Genomic DNA, 19,957 nt, shown 5'->3' with positions numbered 1-19,957 from the left:
CCTTTGCTTTGGGTGAATTCAGCATCTCCCAATATAAGGTGGTCGTCAGTGCCTTGCAATGAGTGCAGTCAAGAAGATTTCGCAGAACAGTGAGTGGGGTAGCGTACTGTCCGCCATTTCTGAACAGGTGTCATAGGCAATGAGGCAGCGGTTAGCTTTGCCTATAAAGCGGTGTTTGGGAGTCCATGTCGGTTGAAACCTCAGCAGTTATGCAGACATTGTGAGATCAGGGTTTATGTGAGCCATATGTGAAAGCACTGGAAGACATCGATATCATAGTTCTGCATAAGGAAAGTGAAAAATTGCAATTAAAAAAGGTGTTAGGCAAGGATCTCCCCAGTGCTGTTTACAGCTTGCTTAGCGGGTGTATTCAATATTCAAAGACATTGAATGGGAGCAGTTAGGCATCAGGGTCGATGGAGAATATCTCAGTAATCTGCAATTCGCTGATGACATTGTCTTGTTAAGTAACTCAGGAGATCAAAGACATGGAATGGGAGCAGTTAGGCATTAGGGTCGGTGGAGAATATCTCGGTAATCTGCGATTCGCTGATGACATTGCCTTGTTAAGTAACTCAGGAGACCAATTGCACTAATGATTAAATCGTGGTTCGAATCCCAGTGCCATGCAATTCCTCACCAGATTAAAAAAAAAAATAATTTGTGTGCTGATGGAATTGCATGAACAGGTTTGGGGTGTGATCTGATGCCGGTGAACGCCTTCGGAAATGCTAATCCACCATCGCTAATCCACCAATTAAGACAACAGAGAGAATTGCTCGCGGCTCTTAGCATATACAATATTACTGCTAAGTTTATTGCAGTCTCGCTTCGGACATAGAGGACGTCTACAGAAGGTAGGTGGACAGTTCCTCGTGTGATAACTACTACATCCAGCTCTAGCAACCAACAAGCCCAAATAAGAGCCTTGGTAGTGCTCTTTCAGTAAAAAAGGAATACTACATGCAGTCTTTTAAATATCTTTTTTCTTGTATGGGCTTGAAATTTTTTGTTCCGCGTTATTCTGAAAAGGCATTAAGTGCTTTTTTTCGCCTTAACTGTACATGTTTAAGGCGTCCGCGCAGATGACTGTCAGGCCTAAGCCGGGCCGAGTCTTTGTAGCGTGGGCCTTATTCGGGCCTGCTTCATGTCAGCGTGGGCTCGGGCCGAGCTTGGATCCATGGGCCCAGGCTGGGCTCGGGCTTCAAACGATGGGCCCGGGCCAGGCACCAGCCGCAAAATCAGGCCCGTGCAGTGCTCTACTATGGAGCGCAAAATGGTAGATGTAACGTTAAGAGATAGGAAGCATGCAGGATGGGTCAGAGAAATAACTCGAGCTAATGACATTCTAATGGAAATCAAAAAGGAGAAATGGACGTGGGCAGGGCATATAGAGTGAAGAGGACAACCAATGGTCGCTTAGGGTAACAAATTGGATTCCAAGGGAAGGAAAGTGTTGAAGGGGCGGCAGGAAATTAGGTGGGCAGATGAGGCTAAAAAGTTTGCAGGGTCAAATTGATGCAGCTAGCACAGGACTGGGCTGATTGGAGAAATTTGGGAAAGGCCTTCGCCCTGCAGTGGGTATATAGTCTGCCTGACGATGACGACGACGATGATGACATCACCTAGCTAAGTCACTCATGCGACAAACTGCAAAGCGTGCTCAATGATATTGACATACAAAGACGAACTGCAGGTCTGAAAATTAATATGCAAAAAGCTAAAGTAATAGTGAACAGTCTTGGAAGGGAACAGCAGTTTACAATAGGTAGCAAGGCACTAGAAGTGGTAAAGGAATGCATCTACGTGTGCAGTGATTGCACATCCAAATCACCAGATTAAAATAACTAGAAAATTAAGAATAAGATGTTGTGCATTAGGCAGTTATTCTCAGGTCATGGATGGCAGTTTACCAGTATCGCTCAAGAGGGAAGTATGCTATAATAGCGGTATCTTACCGGGACTGACCTACGTCGCAGAAACATGGAAGCTAATGGCAAAGGTTCCACTTAAAGTGGTTATGACACCAATTTTGGAATATAAACTGTTGATTGCACCTTATTCCCGATTGGCCAAGCAACTAAACCTCAAAGTTCCAGCTTCATCAGAGCTACAGATATTTTTAAAACATATTTTCGTTTCTTCGTGAACAGCTTGCTGATCTGGCTACTGGCGTAGCCGGTGACTACATAAACCGACGCCACGTCATCTGCTGCATGTTCTGTTGCTGCATGTTCTGTGCAGAGGCAGCGTCAACCACGGTTGCGCTACGCGAAGCTGATGTGGCGGCGGACCAAACAGCAGTCATGCTGCTAACCGTGTTTATCGGAAAGTGCTTTTCGATTTCTGTTAGTGCTTTTAACCTAGGCAATAGCGGTACCTGTGAGCGGGATTTAGGAGCATGTCGGCACCCGACTACGAAAGACGCATGAGCTGGCCCGTTCGAACAATATACACGCTGTACATTGAAACACTTATCAAAGCAATGCATAAAATGTGCATGCCTTCCGATGGCGCTTTTGTACTATCTTCGAGTGCCACTTGACAGTGCAGCAGTGTACTGTATAAGGCGTGGTGCGCTACATCAAAGCACCCAATACCCCATCCCATCTTAGTCCGCCCCCAGCCGCATCATGAAAGTAAAGGATAAGCTCACGAGGCTTACAGCACAGGATGCCGCAAGCTTATAGCAACGGTTCCGCCCGTGAGCATGGCTAATGACGGCGCTTTGGCCGTGTACTTCTTCCTAATCATCGCTAGGCCTACTTTGCTTCGCGTCGAAGCCACAGCGGATGGCACTTTATAAGGGATCAGCAAAGCATTTTATTTAAAGGGCCACTCGATCATGAAACTTCCTCTCAACTCCATTGTTTTGTAGACCGCATTGGCGGAAGCTGTTATGCGGCTGCAGGCAAAAAGTCCTATCGTAGGGGTCAGTGTTTCTCAAAAAGCATTTATTTTTTTTAATTCTCTTTTCCAAAGCCTAAAATTATTGTACAAGAAAAACAAATTTTAGCATACTTTTCTGACACGGGTGCAAGGGATCTGCCGTATCGCTTGCACGGATGGCTTGCAGAAGGCTCGAAGGGCAGGGTCGGCGCGGCGGTGTTTTTGGCGGAGGGGGCAGTGCTGCCGTGGACGATGGTGGCGGCCGTGCTGAAGGTGGATGTGCGGGCAAGAACTAAATCACGCTGCACTACAGTCTGTGTTCTGTTTTCAGAAACATACTGAATACGCTCATTGGGAGTCATGCTGGTTTTGGACAAGCGCGAACACAGTAGTGTATCGGCAGCTTATCGGCGCCGGCATAGCAGCAGACGCCGCAGAATCGGTCTGTGACGTCAGCAATTGTCACAGCATGGCGATCGCTGGTGTTGGGATGAGCTTCACGGTGTCAACTTCAGTCACTAATTTGGAAATAAAGAATGCGTTTAGGGTGCTCAAATTTCAGAAATAAAATAATAAGGTCCAGTATTATCTGCTAAATTACAAAACTGCAATATATTCAAAGACCATGTCATGACCCCTTTAAATGAAAGACGACAACGCAAGCTATGGAAATGAAGATTATAGATGTAACTTTAAGAGATAGAAAGAGATGAATGTGGGCCAGAGAACAAGCATAACATTGATGTCATTGTAGTAGAAATCAAGAAGAGATGTGCAGGGCATGTAATGCGAAGGGAGAATAACCGATGGCCTCTAAAGGTAACCAGTTGTATTCCAGGGGAAAGCAAGCCTAGCAATGGTCAACAGAAAGAGGTGTTTGGGTGAGATTAGGAAGTTTGTAGGGATCAACTGGATGCAGCAGGCACAGCACCAGGTTGATTGGGAAAATTTGGGGAGGCTTTCACTCTGCTGTGAGTGCAGTTGTGATGATGGTGATGGTGATGAAATGCAGTATGAGGAGCGAGTAAGAATGTCAGATAGCATACGCGATCTGTTGGAGATGAGATGAAGCCTCAGAGACTGCAGGGCTGGGCTGGTTTGAGATTATTGGGAAAGGCATTTTGTACGGAGTGTACGAAGGCCTCAGGCTGTTATGAGCAGCGGCGGTAGTTACGATGATACCACGGGTGTCTTTCTAATTTTGAACTCAGTCCCTTTCAGAGAAAACGAAAAGACACACCGCGTGTCTGGTTGCCATCTGTACTGGCACTAGAATGCAAAAGGGGTAAGTGTGGACACTTGAGTAATGCTTATACACATTAGTAACAGTAGGAGTAGTGAATAAATTAAACAGTTAGAGCCATGGTATGAAAGTAAAAACAGGACGATGAAATAAATTTCAGCTATTTAAATTGAATGAAGTGGCTGTAAAAGAAAATTCAAATCGATATTCAAGTTAATGCATACTATAGTGCAGCAAACAAATTGGAAGTAGCTATTCACATTATTACATAATATGCTCCTCTCACTTTTTTGTTGGTAGCATATCCTTTAGATCAGACACTTCAGCAAGTCTTGCTAGCACTTCATTTGTGGCGCCTGTCTACACACTGAAATTGAACTGCGCAGGCGATCTTGACAACATAACTTTGTGTCAGGTCCCCTTTAAGTGGTTGTTCAATGCAGCGCCCTGGTGAAGCGTCCTTGGCTGCCCTGGAGGCAGAGCTGTCTTCGGGGTGTTCCTTGGCGCTGGCCGTCGTCATGGATGGCGAGCAGCTCTACGTCACCAACCTCGGTGGGTTCTGGCCTTCTCTGCTTGATTTTGCCAAGGCATCTGTTGAGTGCCTTTTTGGTCTCGTTCTTAAAGGGACACTGAAAACGGATAGTAGTAGGCCTGTATTGACAGGTTGCTGCAGTCAGAGGCTTTCACTAAAATTGGAGCTTTCATAAATAAAAAGAAAAGGTGCGAAAATAAATGGTGATAGAGCAACTCAAGTGACTGGACACAAGGAAATGAGTAAAGATACGCAGTTCTGGACAAAGAAAAATGTGCAGCTAGAAAGGGCTGCAGAGCGAATTTTCAATTAAAAAAATAAAGTTATCTGGAGTTGTCCCTTTTCTTTATTGTCTCCTTACATTAACTTTGGGCAACCTTCTGTTTACCACGTATTTTTCTATGGAAAAAAAAAAACGTATTATACTTCCATAAAAGGTGTCCTAGTCTTGTTCAGCATTTGACTTATGGCGTATTCGGTTGGGGGGACGAGAGCAGAGGCGCCGAGCATTGCAGAGCAGTACAGGAGCATGCCGAACGAGGGTGTAACTGTCCTCCCACGGGAACGCTCTCTGCGTGTTAAGGGCAGTGCGCCACGACCACGTGATCGCACTTCTCTCCCCAGCATTATCCGCCTGCCCGCAGTGGCGGCAGTTGCAACCTGAGGAGAGGCCAATGCTCTGTGATGAACCACTTGTTCTGTATGCCTTTGTTCTCACAGTGCATCGATTTGCCTCCTTTGGCCCTTTCGACGCCAGCAGCGACTCTCAAACGTGCATACACACCTGAGCAATGCTTTCTGCTCCTGACGCAAATTCGCTTGATTCCGAAGAGCTCACCAAGTGCCGACACTTTGCAGCTGCCATTTTGAACATCACTGACTCAAGAGATAAAAAAAGGAAAAAAAAAAAAAAGAAAAGATGGCGCGGATATAACATTTTATACCATGTGACTTCTTCTACACTCGCTTTAGATGAGAGAGCAGCCGGAAGTGCATTCGACTACTCTCAGCGGAGGAAAAGCCCTCCTCCTCTACCATTGGAAGCGAGTGATTCTACTCCTGCTCTCCCACTGGAGGGTGCCCGCTCGTCTGAGAGCACTTTCGAAGTGCTCTCGAGTGCACCTGCTCTCCCATTCGAATTTGCCATTATACATGCACGTTGCATTGCCCAGGAAAACAGACACAGGCGCTCCACACAACTAAATTTCTGTCCGGTTAGACTCTACTTTCGCCGAGCAATATAATATGGCTGTCGTTTTGTTTGTGTATAAAGTTAATTTTAGGCAGGTCATTACAGCATAGAGGGAAGCCCATGGCAGATGCTACATACATTATCTACACGACAGTTTACTAAGGCCACTTGGGTGTTGGCTGTGTTTGTTGCGGAAGTGACAGTTTTGTGAAGAAGAAGATGGGCTCCTTCGCTGGACGTTGACAAAGAGGAAGCAGTCTTTGGAGTTGTTGTCGCGCAGACCATAGTGCCGGTCTGAATCGCCCCGCTTCCTCGCCAACCTTGACGCCGTCCTCGACGTGTAAAATAAACCTTCTCCTACATTTGGTGGAGTTGCAGCTTGATACCCTTGCCTCACGTTGGAGCTTCGTACCCCCACGCTACCAGCAATTCGCATGGCCGAAGACGAAGCCCACCAACTGCCCCGATGACCCCGCCGGTTGTCTGTTCTGGCTCCTTACGCCAGCGAGACCCTGCGCTCTTCAGTGGGACTGACGAAACCGACTGTGAAGACTGGCTTGCTTCATACGAGCGAGTGAGTTCGTACGATAAGCGGGACGACGCCACAAAGTTAACGAACGCTATCTTTTACTTGACCGGAGTTGCCAACCTGTGGTATCATAACCACGAAGCCGATATCACAAATTGGGACACGTTCAAGGCGAACCTTACCACCGTGTTTGGTTGTCCTGCTGTACGCAAGCTGCGCGCCGAACAACGCCTGCAGGATCGATCACAGCGGCTCGGGGAGGCATTTACCAGTTACATTGAAGATGTGCTCCACCTGTGCAGTCGCGTAAATGCTCAGATGTCCAAACCACAAAAGATAAAGCACATCCTGAAGGGCATCGATTATGACGCCTTTCAAATGTTAAACTCCCGGGATTTGACTACCGTTGCTCAAGTTGTCAACCTTTGCCAGAGCTAGGATGAGTCGCGCAAGCAGCGCATCCTCCCTCGAGAGCCTTCCGCGCCTGGGGAGTCACTTTCTGGCCTCTCCGCTATGTCTGAGACCTCCTCGCTGCTGCAGCAGCTCAGACTTCATCTGGGAAGAAGTTGCTTGCCAAATGTCTCTGCTGCCCACAAACTGCGAGCTGTCCCGCAATTTGGCGCCAGGCCCTTCCATCTGTCCCTCTGCCAGCGCCCACGCCTCAGACCACGCCGGCCGTGGAGCCCCTCGTGCCGAACTGGAGTTTTTTGTGCTAGACGAACCGTCACTGGACGTTCCTTTTCCCAAAGTCGTCATTGCCGAAGATACTGATCTCCCTGCATGCTCTTTCGTTCTTGTGCCCACTGCTTATGCTTTTTCCCGCAGTACCGATGTACTTTCCACCCCATCGCTTACCTTTCTAAACTGAAAAAGTCTTCCTCTGCCTTATACCGTACTTACTATATCTGCTGGCCTGACCGGGCTCTGGATTTCTAATCCGTTCTCATTTCCCGTATCCCTGCGTCACGGTGAATACCTCGGCACCATCCAGCTCATTGATTCTATTCTCACGGGTGACGCAACACCCGTTTCGCAGCTTGCTGACTTGGCTGCACTCACGCCGCCGCCTGTTCTTGCGCTGGACGAGTCTTCTGCGGACGGTTTCCTCCGCTCCATCGATACCAGTCTTCATGGACCTGAACGTTCTGAACTTCTCGCACTGCTTCATCAGTTCTGTTTCTCATTTGACTCTCACCAGCCTGCTTTGAGTCGCATATCAACTGTTACTCACCACATTGACACCGGTTCCAATGCTCCTCTGCGTCAGCGCCCTTATCGAGTGTCTGCCACCGAGCGCCGAGGTATTGAAGCCCAAGTAAACACTATGCTTCAGAATGGAGTGATAGAGCCTTGTAACAGTCCCTGGTCCTCCCCTGTTGTCCTGGTGAGGAAGAAAGACGGTTCTATTTGCTTCTACGTTGACTACCATCGCTTGAACAAAATCACGAGGAAAGACGTCTACCCCCTTCCGCGTCTAGATGATGCACTGGACTGCTTACAAGGTGCTGAACTCTTTTCTTCGCTCAATTTACGATCCGGTTACTGGCAGGTGCCCATGGCTGTGGAAGATCGCCCTAAAACAGCATTTGTCACCCCTGATGACCTCATTGAATTTACCGTCATGCCTTTCGGTCTCTGTAATGCCCCTGCTACATTCAAACGTATGATGGATACATACTGCATGGCCTGAAGTGGAAGACATGCCTCTGTTACCTTGACGACATCGTGGTGTTCTCGCCGGACTTTGCGACCCACCTCTCTCGCCTGAAGCAGGTCTTGACATGTCTTGCGAACGCCGATCTACAGCTCAACTTGAAGAAGTGTCGTTTCGCTGCTCATGAGCTGACCATTTTAGGCCACGTTGTGTCCAAGGAGGGTATACGTCCTGATTTCACCAAACTTCGAGCTGTGACTGAGTTCGAAGCCTACTACCATCAAGCAACTGAGGAGTTTTTGGGCCTGTGCTCATACTTCGGGCGTTTTATACGGAACTTTGCTTCCATTGTCGCCCCGCTGACTGAGCTCCTCGGCAATAACTCAGATATTTCGCTGTGGTCACAAGCATGCGACGACGCCTACAACACCTTGCGCCGCCTCCTCACAGCCCCGCCCATCCTGCGCCATTTTGACCCTCAGGCACCCTTCGAAGTGCACGCAGACGCCAGTGGTGTTGGCCTCGGTGCTATGCTTGCTCAGCGCCCCTCTGGCTTCGGTGAATACGTAGTCGTCTATGCCAGCCGTACTCTCACGAAAGCTCAAGCGAACTACTCTGTAACGGAAAAGGAGTGCTTGGCTATTGTATCTGCACTTACAAAGTTTCGCCCCTACCTTTACGGCCATTCTTTTGATGTAGTCATGGACCATCATGCCCTATGCTGGCTTTCATCGCTTAAGGACCCCTCCGGTCGCTTGGCACGATAGGCTCTTCATCTGCAAGAATAGGATATCCGTATTATTTACCAATCTGGCCGCAAACATAAAGACGCCGACACTTTGTCTCGCTCACTGCTTCCAGTCGACCTTGCGGGCCTCTCCGTCTTGGACTCCACGGAGTCTTCGATCGACGTCAGTGACATGCCCGCCGAACAACAAAAGGATCCATGGATCGCATCTCTTATTGACTACCTTTCCAACAATTCAGTGATTACCCCTTCACGCGCCCTTCGCTATCAAGCCTTCCCACTATGAAATTCGGGATCACCTTCTTTACCGGCACAACTACAACTCAAGAGGACGAAAATGGCTCCTCGTGATTTCGCGCCATCTACGGACTCAAATATGTACAGCATTTCACGCTGATCCGCAGTGCGGTCACGTCGGAGTTTTCAAGACATACACTCGAATCTGTCTTCGCTATTATTGGCGCGGTATGTACAACTCGGTTCTTAAGTATGTTCGATCGTGCTTGACTTGCCAACGCCGCAAACCTGCCTCTCACCGTTCGGCTGGTGAGTTACAGCCTCTCACATGTCCGCTTAGACCCTTCGACCGCATTGGAATTGACCTGTATTGCCCTCTACCGTACACAGCTGATGGCAATCGCTTTGCCATTGTCGCCGTCAACCACCTGACGCAATATGCCGAAACCGCCACGCTCCCAGCTGCAACAGCCCGAGATGTGGCCGGTTTCTTATTGAAGAATTTCATTCTCCATCACGGTACTCCTCGTGAATTGCTGAGCGACAGAGGCCGTGTTTTCTTGTCTGAGGTCGTTCAAGCCCCGCTTGCTCAGTGCAAAATCATTCACCGGACTTGCGCCGCCTACCACCCGCAAACAAACGGCCTAACTGAACGATTTAATCGCACCCTCGGTGACATGCTCGCGAAGTATGTCGGGTCGAACCACACAAACTGGGACATTGTCTTTTCTTACATATCACCTACGCGTACAGCACTGCTACGCAATCCAGCACGGGTTTCTCTCCGTTCTTTTTGCTTTACGGTAGGCATCCATCTGCTCCCCTTGATACTGTCCTCCCTTACAACCCTGACCCATCAGACTGTACTACAGTGACCGAAGCTGCAAAGTACGCCGAAGAATGCCACCAGATCGGGACATTCACGACCGACTCTCATTGGTGCCAAAAATATCGCCATGACACCAATCAGAAGAACGCACCACACTTCGAGCTCTGCTCACTGGTGTGGCTGTGGGTTCCATCCGGCAGCCCCAGCCTCTCAACAAAACTGATCTCCAAGTATCATGGGCCCTACCGTGTCCTCGAGTGCACTTCACCAGTGAATCACGTTGTTGAGCCACCCTCTTTCGATTTCCGACGCCGTGGCCGCGAGACTGTACATGTGCAGTGCCTTAAGCCGTTCTACGACCCCATTGTATCTTCATCCCCTTAAGTCGCCAGGATGGCTCCTTTTTCTCTGGTGTGCTGGGCTTCTTCGCTCGACGTTGACGAAGAGGAAGCAGTCTTCGAAGTTGTTGCGCAGACCATAGTGCCGGTCTGAATCGCCCCGCTTCCTCGCCGACCTCGACGCCGGCGTGTAAAATAAACCTTCTGCTACAGTTTGTATAGGAGAGGGGCTGAACTTGCATATGAAATTAGTTTATGCAGTTGGCAGATCGACAAAATTCTACCTGAGCAGGCTCCTTCAGATTGGGTCAATGGTTGCATTTTGATGGGTATTGTGTATGGGGTGGTGAACAGCGAAATTTTCAAATACAAATCGAATGCAAATATGGGAAAAAATGCCTTCGCGTAAGGTATCTGGTCAGGGTAAAAGGAATAGAAAATGAGAAAATAGCACACATTGTTCAACTTGTTTATCTCAGAGCTGACGTAATATTTGCTAACAACATAAAATTAGAATTGAACAGAAGTGCGTATCCTACTGGAGTATGCAGTATCAATTTTATACAGTATTTTAAATACCGGAGTTTTGTACAGGAAAAACCTGCATTAAAACTTGGTGAAGCAGTCATACAGCTTCTGAATACTGTAAACTCTCATTAATTCGGCTTTCAAGGGACTATAAAAATAATGTACGAATTAAATGAAAGTTCATATTTTCGAATGGGCCCGACAACACTGCCGAAAATCATTAACAGCACAGTAATATTATCTGGTTAACACCTGCATGATGATTGTCTGCATTTGAGATGAAACTGGAATAAGAACTAAGTTTTTTTCCTGCACTCGTCATGTGCTTCACTTTGCTCGCACTGTCGGGAAGGCATCCTTCAAAAACGTCCCTGCCACATTTTGAGGATGCTTCACTGTGCTGTCCACATGATCAAGCATTGCAGTGAAGTGCAAAATCTGCGGTAAATTCGAAAAATTTTCAGTGCATTTGATAATTTTCCAGAATTTTCAACTATCACATTTTCGAATATGAACATTTTTAAATACGAACATGAATCGAAGAACGAACATAGTATTCGATTTTGTGGCTTTTCCAAGGTCATCAGCTTTTGATACCTACCTTGGAGTGATGGTTTTGTCTGGCTGCTGCTGTTTTTGCAATGCAGGGCGAACACGGGTGTTGCTGCTGCGCGGAGGAGAAAAAGATCCGCAGCCGCTGACGGTGGAGCACAGTGTGCGCAATGCAGATGAACTGGCCCGTTTGGCCCGTTTGGGTGTTGACACGAGTGCCCTGACAGAGCAGGCCTTGCCCATCACCCGCTGCCTGGGTGCACACCCATGCCGGCGCCGCCCAGATGGGTGTGTCACTCTGTGTTGATAAGGGAAATGGTGATGTAACAATGGGCTGCAGATGATTCATTGTTGCTTTGTTCCTTCAGACATAGCGTGAACTGAGAACGACTGGAATTTATTTATTTTATTTATTTTAAGATACTGCAGGCCATTCCTTGGCCAAAGCAGGAGTGAAAAAACATGTTGTTTGCATGCAATATAAGAATAAAACTTGCATTTTTAGCAGCATAAAAGGTACAAATTCACTTTGTAAAGACTGCTTACCAGCTCGGTAATGAAGTCTTTAGATTCAAACACATACTTTGGCTAAGAATTCTAGTTGTCAACCGTTCTAGAGAAGAAATTAAGTTTAAAATTGTTTGTTCTAGCAGAGATTGGTGCAAGTGTGTGCACGTGAACTTAACGGGTTCATCTTACTGAGGGAGGTTTGATACATTGTGGAAGTTTAAGTGTGTTTTTACCTGTCAACCTGTTGTAGAGGACTATCAGTTTATTCATTTTCCTACAGGTTTCCAGTGTTCTAATATTATATATATGCATTAATTGCTATTGAGAGTCATCTCTTTTATATTTTTCAAATATGAATCTTACAGCTTTCCTGTTTACTCTTTCAATGTGCGAGATCTCTCTGTCTCTTCTTTTTTTGTGTGTGAAAGGGCCCCACACTGGTGAAGCATGTTTGAGTAATGGCCGTACACAAATCTCATAAGCCAATTTCTTCATGTTTACTCGAGCAGATTTTAGTTTTCTTCGTGATACCTACCGTATTTACTCGCATAATGCTCGCACTTTTTTTCGCGGAAAATTGATGTAAGTTAGGGGGTGCGATAATTATGCGGGGAAAATTTTCGAACAAGTCGAGGGTTCGACGGCATACCGTCTGGTCAGGAATCATGTTTTGTTGATCGATTCACTGGTCACTGACCATGGTCAATGTTAAAACAAATGACGTTTCGGGAGCGCTACGGCTCCCTTGTTCACAATGAACAACCGGCCGGACGTCCCGGGCCTTTTGTAGCAGTTAGTACTGTTCTTAGAGATTTCGCGTAGATAGGGTGCAGTGTGCCATCATTCTTGTTTATTGTGTTAGATGTTGTCTGGATGATTAGTGACTCGAGATTTCGGCGGGCTGATACGTTCTTTTCCGTTGTCATTATTTCTGCTTCATCCCAGTTAATTTCATGGCCAGTCTCTTGCGCATGCTCTGCGATTGCGTTCGTTGTCACTTTTCCTTTACGTACATCGTACTGATGATCTTTCAGGCGTCTCGTGAAATCTTTCGTTTCGCCTACGTAAACTGCTGAACAGTCTGCGCAGGAAATTTTGTAAACCACGCCGGGAAACTTCGCACGTGGGAGCTGATCTTTCACATTTACAAGCTCATTTCGTATCTTGCTTGTCGGGACATGTGCCACATTGACGCCATGCTTGCGGAACATCCGTGCCAGTGCCTCACTGATTCCTGATACGTACGGGATAGGGGCTCGTTTCGGTTTCGGTGCGTTGGCACTTTCGTCTTCCCTGGCAGTAGGCTTCTTCGATGGAGCCAATCTTCTTTGCGTGTTTCGAATGAACGACAGCGGGTAGCCGTTTCTTTTCAAGTCATTTTCTATGGTCTTCATTTCGTGGTTTAGGGCTTCGTCTTCACTGCATACTTCCCTAGCACGGTTGATTAGAGACGCATTCACGGATCGCTTATGACTGACTGGGTGCGCTGAATTAAAATCAAGGTACCTTCCGGAATGCGTCGGTTTCCGGTAGACGCGAAAACTGAGACCAGTCGGGGTACGGGATACCACAGTGTCGAGGAACGGAAGGCAGCCGTCGGTCTCTTCCTCAACAGTAAAGTTGATTGAGGGCTCCACGGCGTTGAGGTGATCGAGGAAAGTGCTCATGTGCTTTCGGTCTATGACACAGAAGCAGTCGCCCACATACCTTAGAAACACTTTTGGTCGTGGTTGGAAGGTGGCCAAAGCTTTGCTTTCGATGGCCTCCATAGCGATGTTAGCCGCTGTGACCGAGATGGCTGCCCCCATTGCTGAACTGATCGCTGCCATATCGGAGCAACTATCTGAGACCTATGACCCCTTTCCCAAACATTTCACCCCAAAGAGCCGAGCGCCAGGCCAGGGGAAAGCTTGTACCCATTGAAAGGCCGGTGGGTGCCCGGCGGCACCAGGGATCGAACCTGGTACCTCCCGACAAGGCCACACTTCGGTACCCCCTTTCCCGAACATTTCACCTCAAAGAGCCGAGGACCAGGCTGGGGGAAAGCTTGTACCCATTGAAAAGCCGGTGGGTACCAGGCGGCCCCAGGGATCGAACCTGGTACCTCCCGAACACGAGGCGGATGCTCTACCACAAGGCCACGCTTCGGTATAAGGTGGTATGATGCTCACAGCAGACCATACAGTTTTACTCTTGATCAGAGACTTGATTTGAGTCCGTGTCGACACTGCAATCACTGTCTCCGTGCTATGCAGAACTCGTTGATGCCGAAGTGCCTGCTGGCAGCACGGTTGCCATGCTGTAGCCCGTACTCGAAAGCTCTCAGTTTAAAAGTACCTGTATAACTTGCGTACTGCCCCACCGCGATGCGGCGCCAAGAACACGGTAGATGGCGAAACAAAGCAAGCAACACGGACGAAACGGAGGAACAATGACAATGAGACGCGGAGACACCTCGCAAAATGGCAACGACTACAAGCATCATGGAGATAAAAAAAAAAAAAAGAAAGACGAGCATAACCGATGATGATCTACCCGAGCATGCTATCGCTGCCTGGTAGCGCGTGCACACAACGAGGCCAGCTAGGTTCAGTAGCGCTCCAAAGATCGCGCTTGTTACTACTAGCAGACGACTCTTGCGGTGGTAAAATTGGTGGTGCGATGATTATTCGAGGAAAAAAAATAAAATTTCCAATTTTTGACGCCCAATGTTGGGGGTGCAAGCATTACGCGAGTGCGAGCATTATGCGAGTAAATATGGTATAACTTTCGCGATGCACTCACACAAATACTATTAGTGATATTTCTTGACCAGATTAACTTATTATCAATTGGGATACCGAAGTATTTATAATTTTCAATTTCAGAAATAACGTTGTTGTGAAGAAAATTAGGAAGCAGGTTTGGAGATTTATTTTTTTATTTGCAAAAGAAAGGATTTTTCAGTTTCTAGCTCCGTACCCTATTGCAAACGCCACTTATCAATAGCTACAATCGCTTGTTGTGCAGGCCTGTGATCTTGCTCAGATAAAATTTGTTTGAACACCACACAATGATCCGCGAAAAGCTTGACAGATACATTGTTAGAAACAGCCGCAGCTAAATCATTTACACAAATTAAAAGTAATTGCAGTCCAAGCACACTCCGTTGTGGAGTTCCACAACGGAGTTCCACTTGATTGAGTATAATTAATTTCTACATAGTATTGTTTTCTGTCTTTTAGGTAGGCTTGAATCTATTGGATGATATTAAAAAGAACGCCATTGCAATGTTTTGAACTTCCAAGACCTTTGACAGGTTTTAAATGGTGCTTAATAGACCTTGCTTTCCTCCTTTCCTGCCTGACATGAGTGCAAAAAAGGGCATTTTAGATCCTCAAAAGATGCCAAAATTTTATTAGTAGTGACAGGCTGTTTAGTGACATGATCTGCCAGATACAGTCAGAGTATGATTGGTCCCAAGATCAGAGGGGTGCCAAGGCATTGCGTGAATCAGGAGCTGTGGGACCCAATAAACCACTCTAGAAAGCCCAATGGTTCTTCAGAAATAATTCAACAAACTCCTGGGTTAAAGCAACTGCAGGGGAATTGGTAGAACTTGCTCATACGCTCGCTCCCCCCATGTCTGGCCAACGACACATACAGAGCTGCTGGCCATCCGGGATGTAGCCTGCCTCCCATAGTAGCCACTTTGACGTTGTTGCTGGTGGTCTGAATTCCGAATTTTCGGTGCTGGAGAATCAGGGTGCACTTGATAAAATTCTCCCATCGCAGTACATGTGCAGTGGATTTTCTAGGAATGCTCATCCCCCACTCAAGTCTTGGTGGATGAAGCAAGTCTCACTGCAACACCTCCTTGTCCCCTTCAAGGGTGTCCTGAACGCCCAAAAATTTTCACATTGTACACGATGCACTCTGGCCAGAGAATTTTAGGAATTCGTTCCACGCAAGAATTTTTATCGGCCATGGTTGTATCATTGAGGTTCTGCCCGGTTCTTTTCTCCCAGATGAGGGGCTCTTAGACGGGGTTTCACGGAACGTTTTGGTTTCTTGGAGTATTCAGGTTCCCTAGGCACCTAAACTCATGCATGCCTGAACCCACCAACCTTTTTGTTCACTTCATATTTTGGCACTAATCGTATGGTAGTTGCTCATAAGGTAGACTGTCCGTCATTACAACTGCAATCACTCATCAATCATGGTCTTTAATCCTGATTAAACAGTGCTCTTGCACATGGCAAGAGAGAAACGTCATATCCACTTTTGGTACTGTGCTTGTGGCACTACTATTGCAGACGTTGAAAAATACATACATTTAGGTGTTTTAATAAATTCACAGCTTAACTGGAGTGACCATGTTGATTGCATCTGTTCGTCTGCATTAAAAAAACTTGGACTTTCGAAACACAAGCTAAAAGGAGCACCCAGTCACGTTAAGTTATTAGCCTGTAACTCTCTTATTCGGCTCAAACTTGAGTATGTGGCGATTGTGTGGGACCGGTACACCAAAAAAGATATAGCAAAAATAGAAAACGTACAAAGACGGGCTGTGCGATTCATTTACAATAAATTCGAGAGAACTGATTCCGCATCTACTTCGATGGCCGCCAACAAAATTAAACCTCTTCATATATGATGGAAAATTGTTAGACTAATATTTCTTCATTCACTCATCCAGGGAAAGTTTGTGTTACACGCATGGCCCACCGGCCACAGCGTCAATAAGCAACCACTGCAGACAGCGTCGCCTGGCGAATGACCACACGTTTATTCTCGGCTTGAGAATATAGAGGAAAGCATTGGAAAGAAGAAAGCTAAAACGAGAGGAGGAAAAAGGCGCGACGCATGCGCTGGTAGCTAGGGTCCGGTTATCAATGCCAGCCTTCGCCGAGTCGAACTTGGCTATCAGCATTCCTTCCCCCTAGTAACCGCATTCCTTCCCCCTAGTAAATTCTTCTTCCCCTTATGTTACACCATCAACCACACGAAATACCTGTCACCAATATACCCATGCCCTAACGCCATATTTTGTAAAAACAAACTCGTTTACATACTCATACTTTCCGTGTACAATAAACGAGTGGAATGTACTGCCTGTAGAGATTATCTCAAGTGAGAGTTTTGAAAGGACTCTTAGCGATGATATATATATATATATATATATATATATATATATATATATATAAAATGTGCAATGTATTTCCTTTGACTTGCTTTGCTCATTTGTGTCATGTGTCAAACCTTTTGTCCATGTATTAACTTTATGGCGTTTGCCTTATCTGCCCTTCCTGCTTGAACCACATGAGGTCTGCACTATTAAGTAAATAAAATAGTGAATTTAAGCACTTTTTTTTTTACGGGGCCACGTGGTTGTATGCTCATTTTCCATCTATGTCACACAGGAAGGGAGAGAAGCTGAGACATGTTTTACGTGGCACCGTTCGAAGCACCGTAGGAGTTCCCCAAGGTTGGAGCGATTGAGCATTCTTGTCCCAGAGCAATACAGCGATCTGTATTTCTGTTCTCCCCTAATGAAGAAGAGGGCTAAACATTATCCTTGTGGAACTTAATTCCTTGCCTGAGCTGTGCCCATTCCTGCAGACCCGACCCGGTGTCCAATGAGCCCGAGCTCTGTGGTCCGTTGAGCATGGAGTCCGGCTGCCGCCTTGTCTTCCTCTCGGATGGTCTCTGCGCGGCCCTCGACTGCTCAGGCATTATGACGCAGGTGAGTTTTCTTTCGGAGGCTTTTTTTGTGGCTTCTTAGCTTTCATAGAGAAGTCACATTGCCGATTGGTTATGGCTGGTTGATTTATGGTAAGTTTGATTTCTGGTCTATAGGTCTTTTTATGTCCCTGAGCGACTTGTGAGGAGTGCCATAGTGGAGGGCTCCAGATAATGTTTGACCACTTGGAGTTCTTGAACATGCACTGACGTTGCATGGTACATGGGCACCTTACGTTTCATGTACCAAGTTGAAATGAGCCCGCTTCAGCCGGGATCGGACTTAGCCCTCTTGTCTTAGCAGTTTAGTGCCCTAACCGCAACCACTGTAGCAGGGCGAATAAGCGCCACTTTAGGACTTGGTGTTCCCAGGGGGCCTCCCTCTTAGGTACTGATCAAACTAACCTCTGCTTTCAATTTGTTCCTGAGCAGATGCACCCTGTAAAATTTTGTTAGCAATCGTAAATGGAAACTGGGAGGTTGGGGTGGACTGGTCAGTTTTGGCTTGTTGTTTCCAGTGATGAAATTAAAATAGATGTGATGAAATGTAACTTTTAGAGGTTGACACAATGAAAAGGCATTAAGGTGTAATTCAAGAAGAGTGTCTGATGTGCTGAATTCGCATCTGTGGCATTCCGCCACCGAGCATTTTAAAAGTCGCAGGAGAATAAATTTCAGCAAAAGTGCTCATGGTTTGATGGAGCCAAAATGCAAAAATGCATGTGTGCTGTGCGATGGCACGCAAAGGATCCCCAGGAGGTTGAAATCAGTCCAAGGTACCAGCACTATGTCATCTGCGATATTTCGTGTGTGGATTTGGGGCATTAAACACTACACGTCAGGTTATTACATTCAAGAACAGTTTTCTTTTGTGGCACTTTAATTGTCATCCTGTGCTCTGTGGCACATTACTTGATGCAAAGAACTGTGTTCGATTATTCAAAGACATTGGGGAGAACTTTTAAAACAACCACAACAAAAATTTTAATTCTCCAAACTGCACTCACTATGGACACTGGTCGGAGAGCGTCTCAATGAACCACCGCACTGCTTCGTAAATGCCGAGCGTCTCTTACACTTGAAGGGAGCACGTGCACGAGCGTCCCTTTCTCGCGCCACCCACCGACACACACAACACACGCGCACACAGCCGTACCCCCGGGGAAGAACGGGCGATTCCAGTCCGTATGCGTCCCTCCCCCGGAGTCAGTGGAATGGCCCAGATGTCATGCCGTGAAGACCGCAAAGGCAGTACCCGGAATATTCAACAAACTGTACCTAACACCTGCTGGAGAGCTTTCTGTGTGAAGACATTCAATGCTGCAAGTTTTGAAATTTGCAGAAACAGAAGGTTGGTTAGTTGGTTTGTGGGGTTTAACGTCCCAAAGCGACTTAGGCTATGAGAGACGCTGTAGTGGAGGACTCCGGAAATTTCGACCACCTGGGGTTCTTTAACGTGCACTGACATCGCACAGCACACAGGCACCTTGCTTTTCGCCTGCATCAAAAAGCGGCTGCCGAGGCCGGGATTCGATCCCGCGTCCTTGGGAACAGTAGTCGAGCACTTTAACCACTGCGCCACTCCGGCGGGGATGCAGAAATAGAAGGGAAGTATGTGTAAGATTATTGACTTGTATTGCATCTTCTTTTTTAAACCCTAGTTCTAACTGATTATTGTGCAACAAGTTGTATTAAAGTTTTTGCATTACCAGGACTCCAATGGTTTTTCACTCAAAGGGAATTGTGCTGTGGAGTGAAAGGTGCGAGAATTGTGCTGTGGAAATTGCAGATTACTGCGAGGCCAGTGCACTGCAATTCAGGTGCAACATGTAGCTGTAACTACCGACTCTGTGCAACTGAGTCGTCCTTGCCTTGGCCTGTCCCTGCGTTTTCTGCCTCTGTTGCTGTTTCATGTTACAATGGGCTCTTGTTAATTTGAACTCTCTTAATTTGAACATCCTTTTCATTCAAACTGATGCTTTCATCCTGTCTGTGTGGAGTGTACCAGTAAGGCTTTTCCTGATTTGAGACCAGCATAATTTATCCTAATTTCTAGGCCCTTACAAGTTCAAATTGGCTAGAGTTGACTTTAAGGAAAGCAAGCAGCTGATATTTGCCATTAACTACGACTCATCCAAGGTCGCTTTGCTTCCAGCAAAAGTGCTGGCCTTGCCTAGTCATGTGTTACGTGTTTGAGGCATTCGTCTACAGAAGAATCCTTCATACATACCTGTGTGGTCGTATGCCATGCAGGAAGCGGACCAGCTGGTGGGTCGGCTTGTGTCCCAGCCGGGCAGCGCGCGGCTTGCCCTCTCTCAACTTCTAGACCGCTGCCAGCTGCCGGCTAGCTGGCCACATGAGGTCACCCTCATGGTGAGTGCGATACGTGGCCCTTCAGAGCACAGCCCCACACTGTGACAACATTTGCCTGCTTAGTCAAGGGCATAGCTGGATT

At 47.0% G+C, this 19,957-nt stretch overlaps 1 protein-coding gene across 1 annotated transcript in view; it reads left to right on the top strand.

The window, feature by feature from the left end:
* LOC146190185 (TGF-beta-activated kinase 1 and MAP3K7-binding protein 1-like) overlaps nt 1–19,957 on the top strand; it is a 64,543-nt gene that overhangs the window by 24,455 nt on the left and 20,131 nt on the right. The window contains exons 5-8 of the mRNA XM_084604923.1: nt 4,576–4,684; nt 11,367–11,559; nt 17,383–17,506; nt 19,756–19,875. Of these exons, the coding sequence (XP_084461049.1) occupies nt 4,576–4,684; nt 11,367–11,559; nt 17,383–17,506; nt 19,756–19,875 (546 nt within the window). The remainder of the gene's footprint in view (nt 1–4,575; nt 4,685–11,366; nt 11,560–17,382; nt 17,507–19,755; nt 19,876–19,957) is intronic.

This window comes from Amblyomma maculatum, chromosome 5, assembly GCF_055883805.1.
Source record: "Amblyomma maculatum isolate TAMU_Amacu chromosome 5, ASM5588380v1, whole genome shotgun sequence".
NCBI lineage: Eukaryota > Metazoa > Arthropoda > Arachnida > Ixodida > Ixodidae > Amblyomma > Amblyomma maculatum.
Note: the sequence above shows the minus strand (reverse complement) of the source record. Positions and strands in the feature narration are given on the sequence as shown.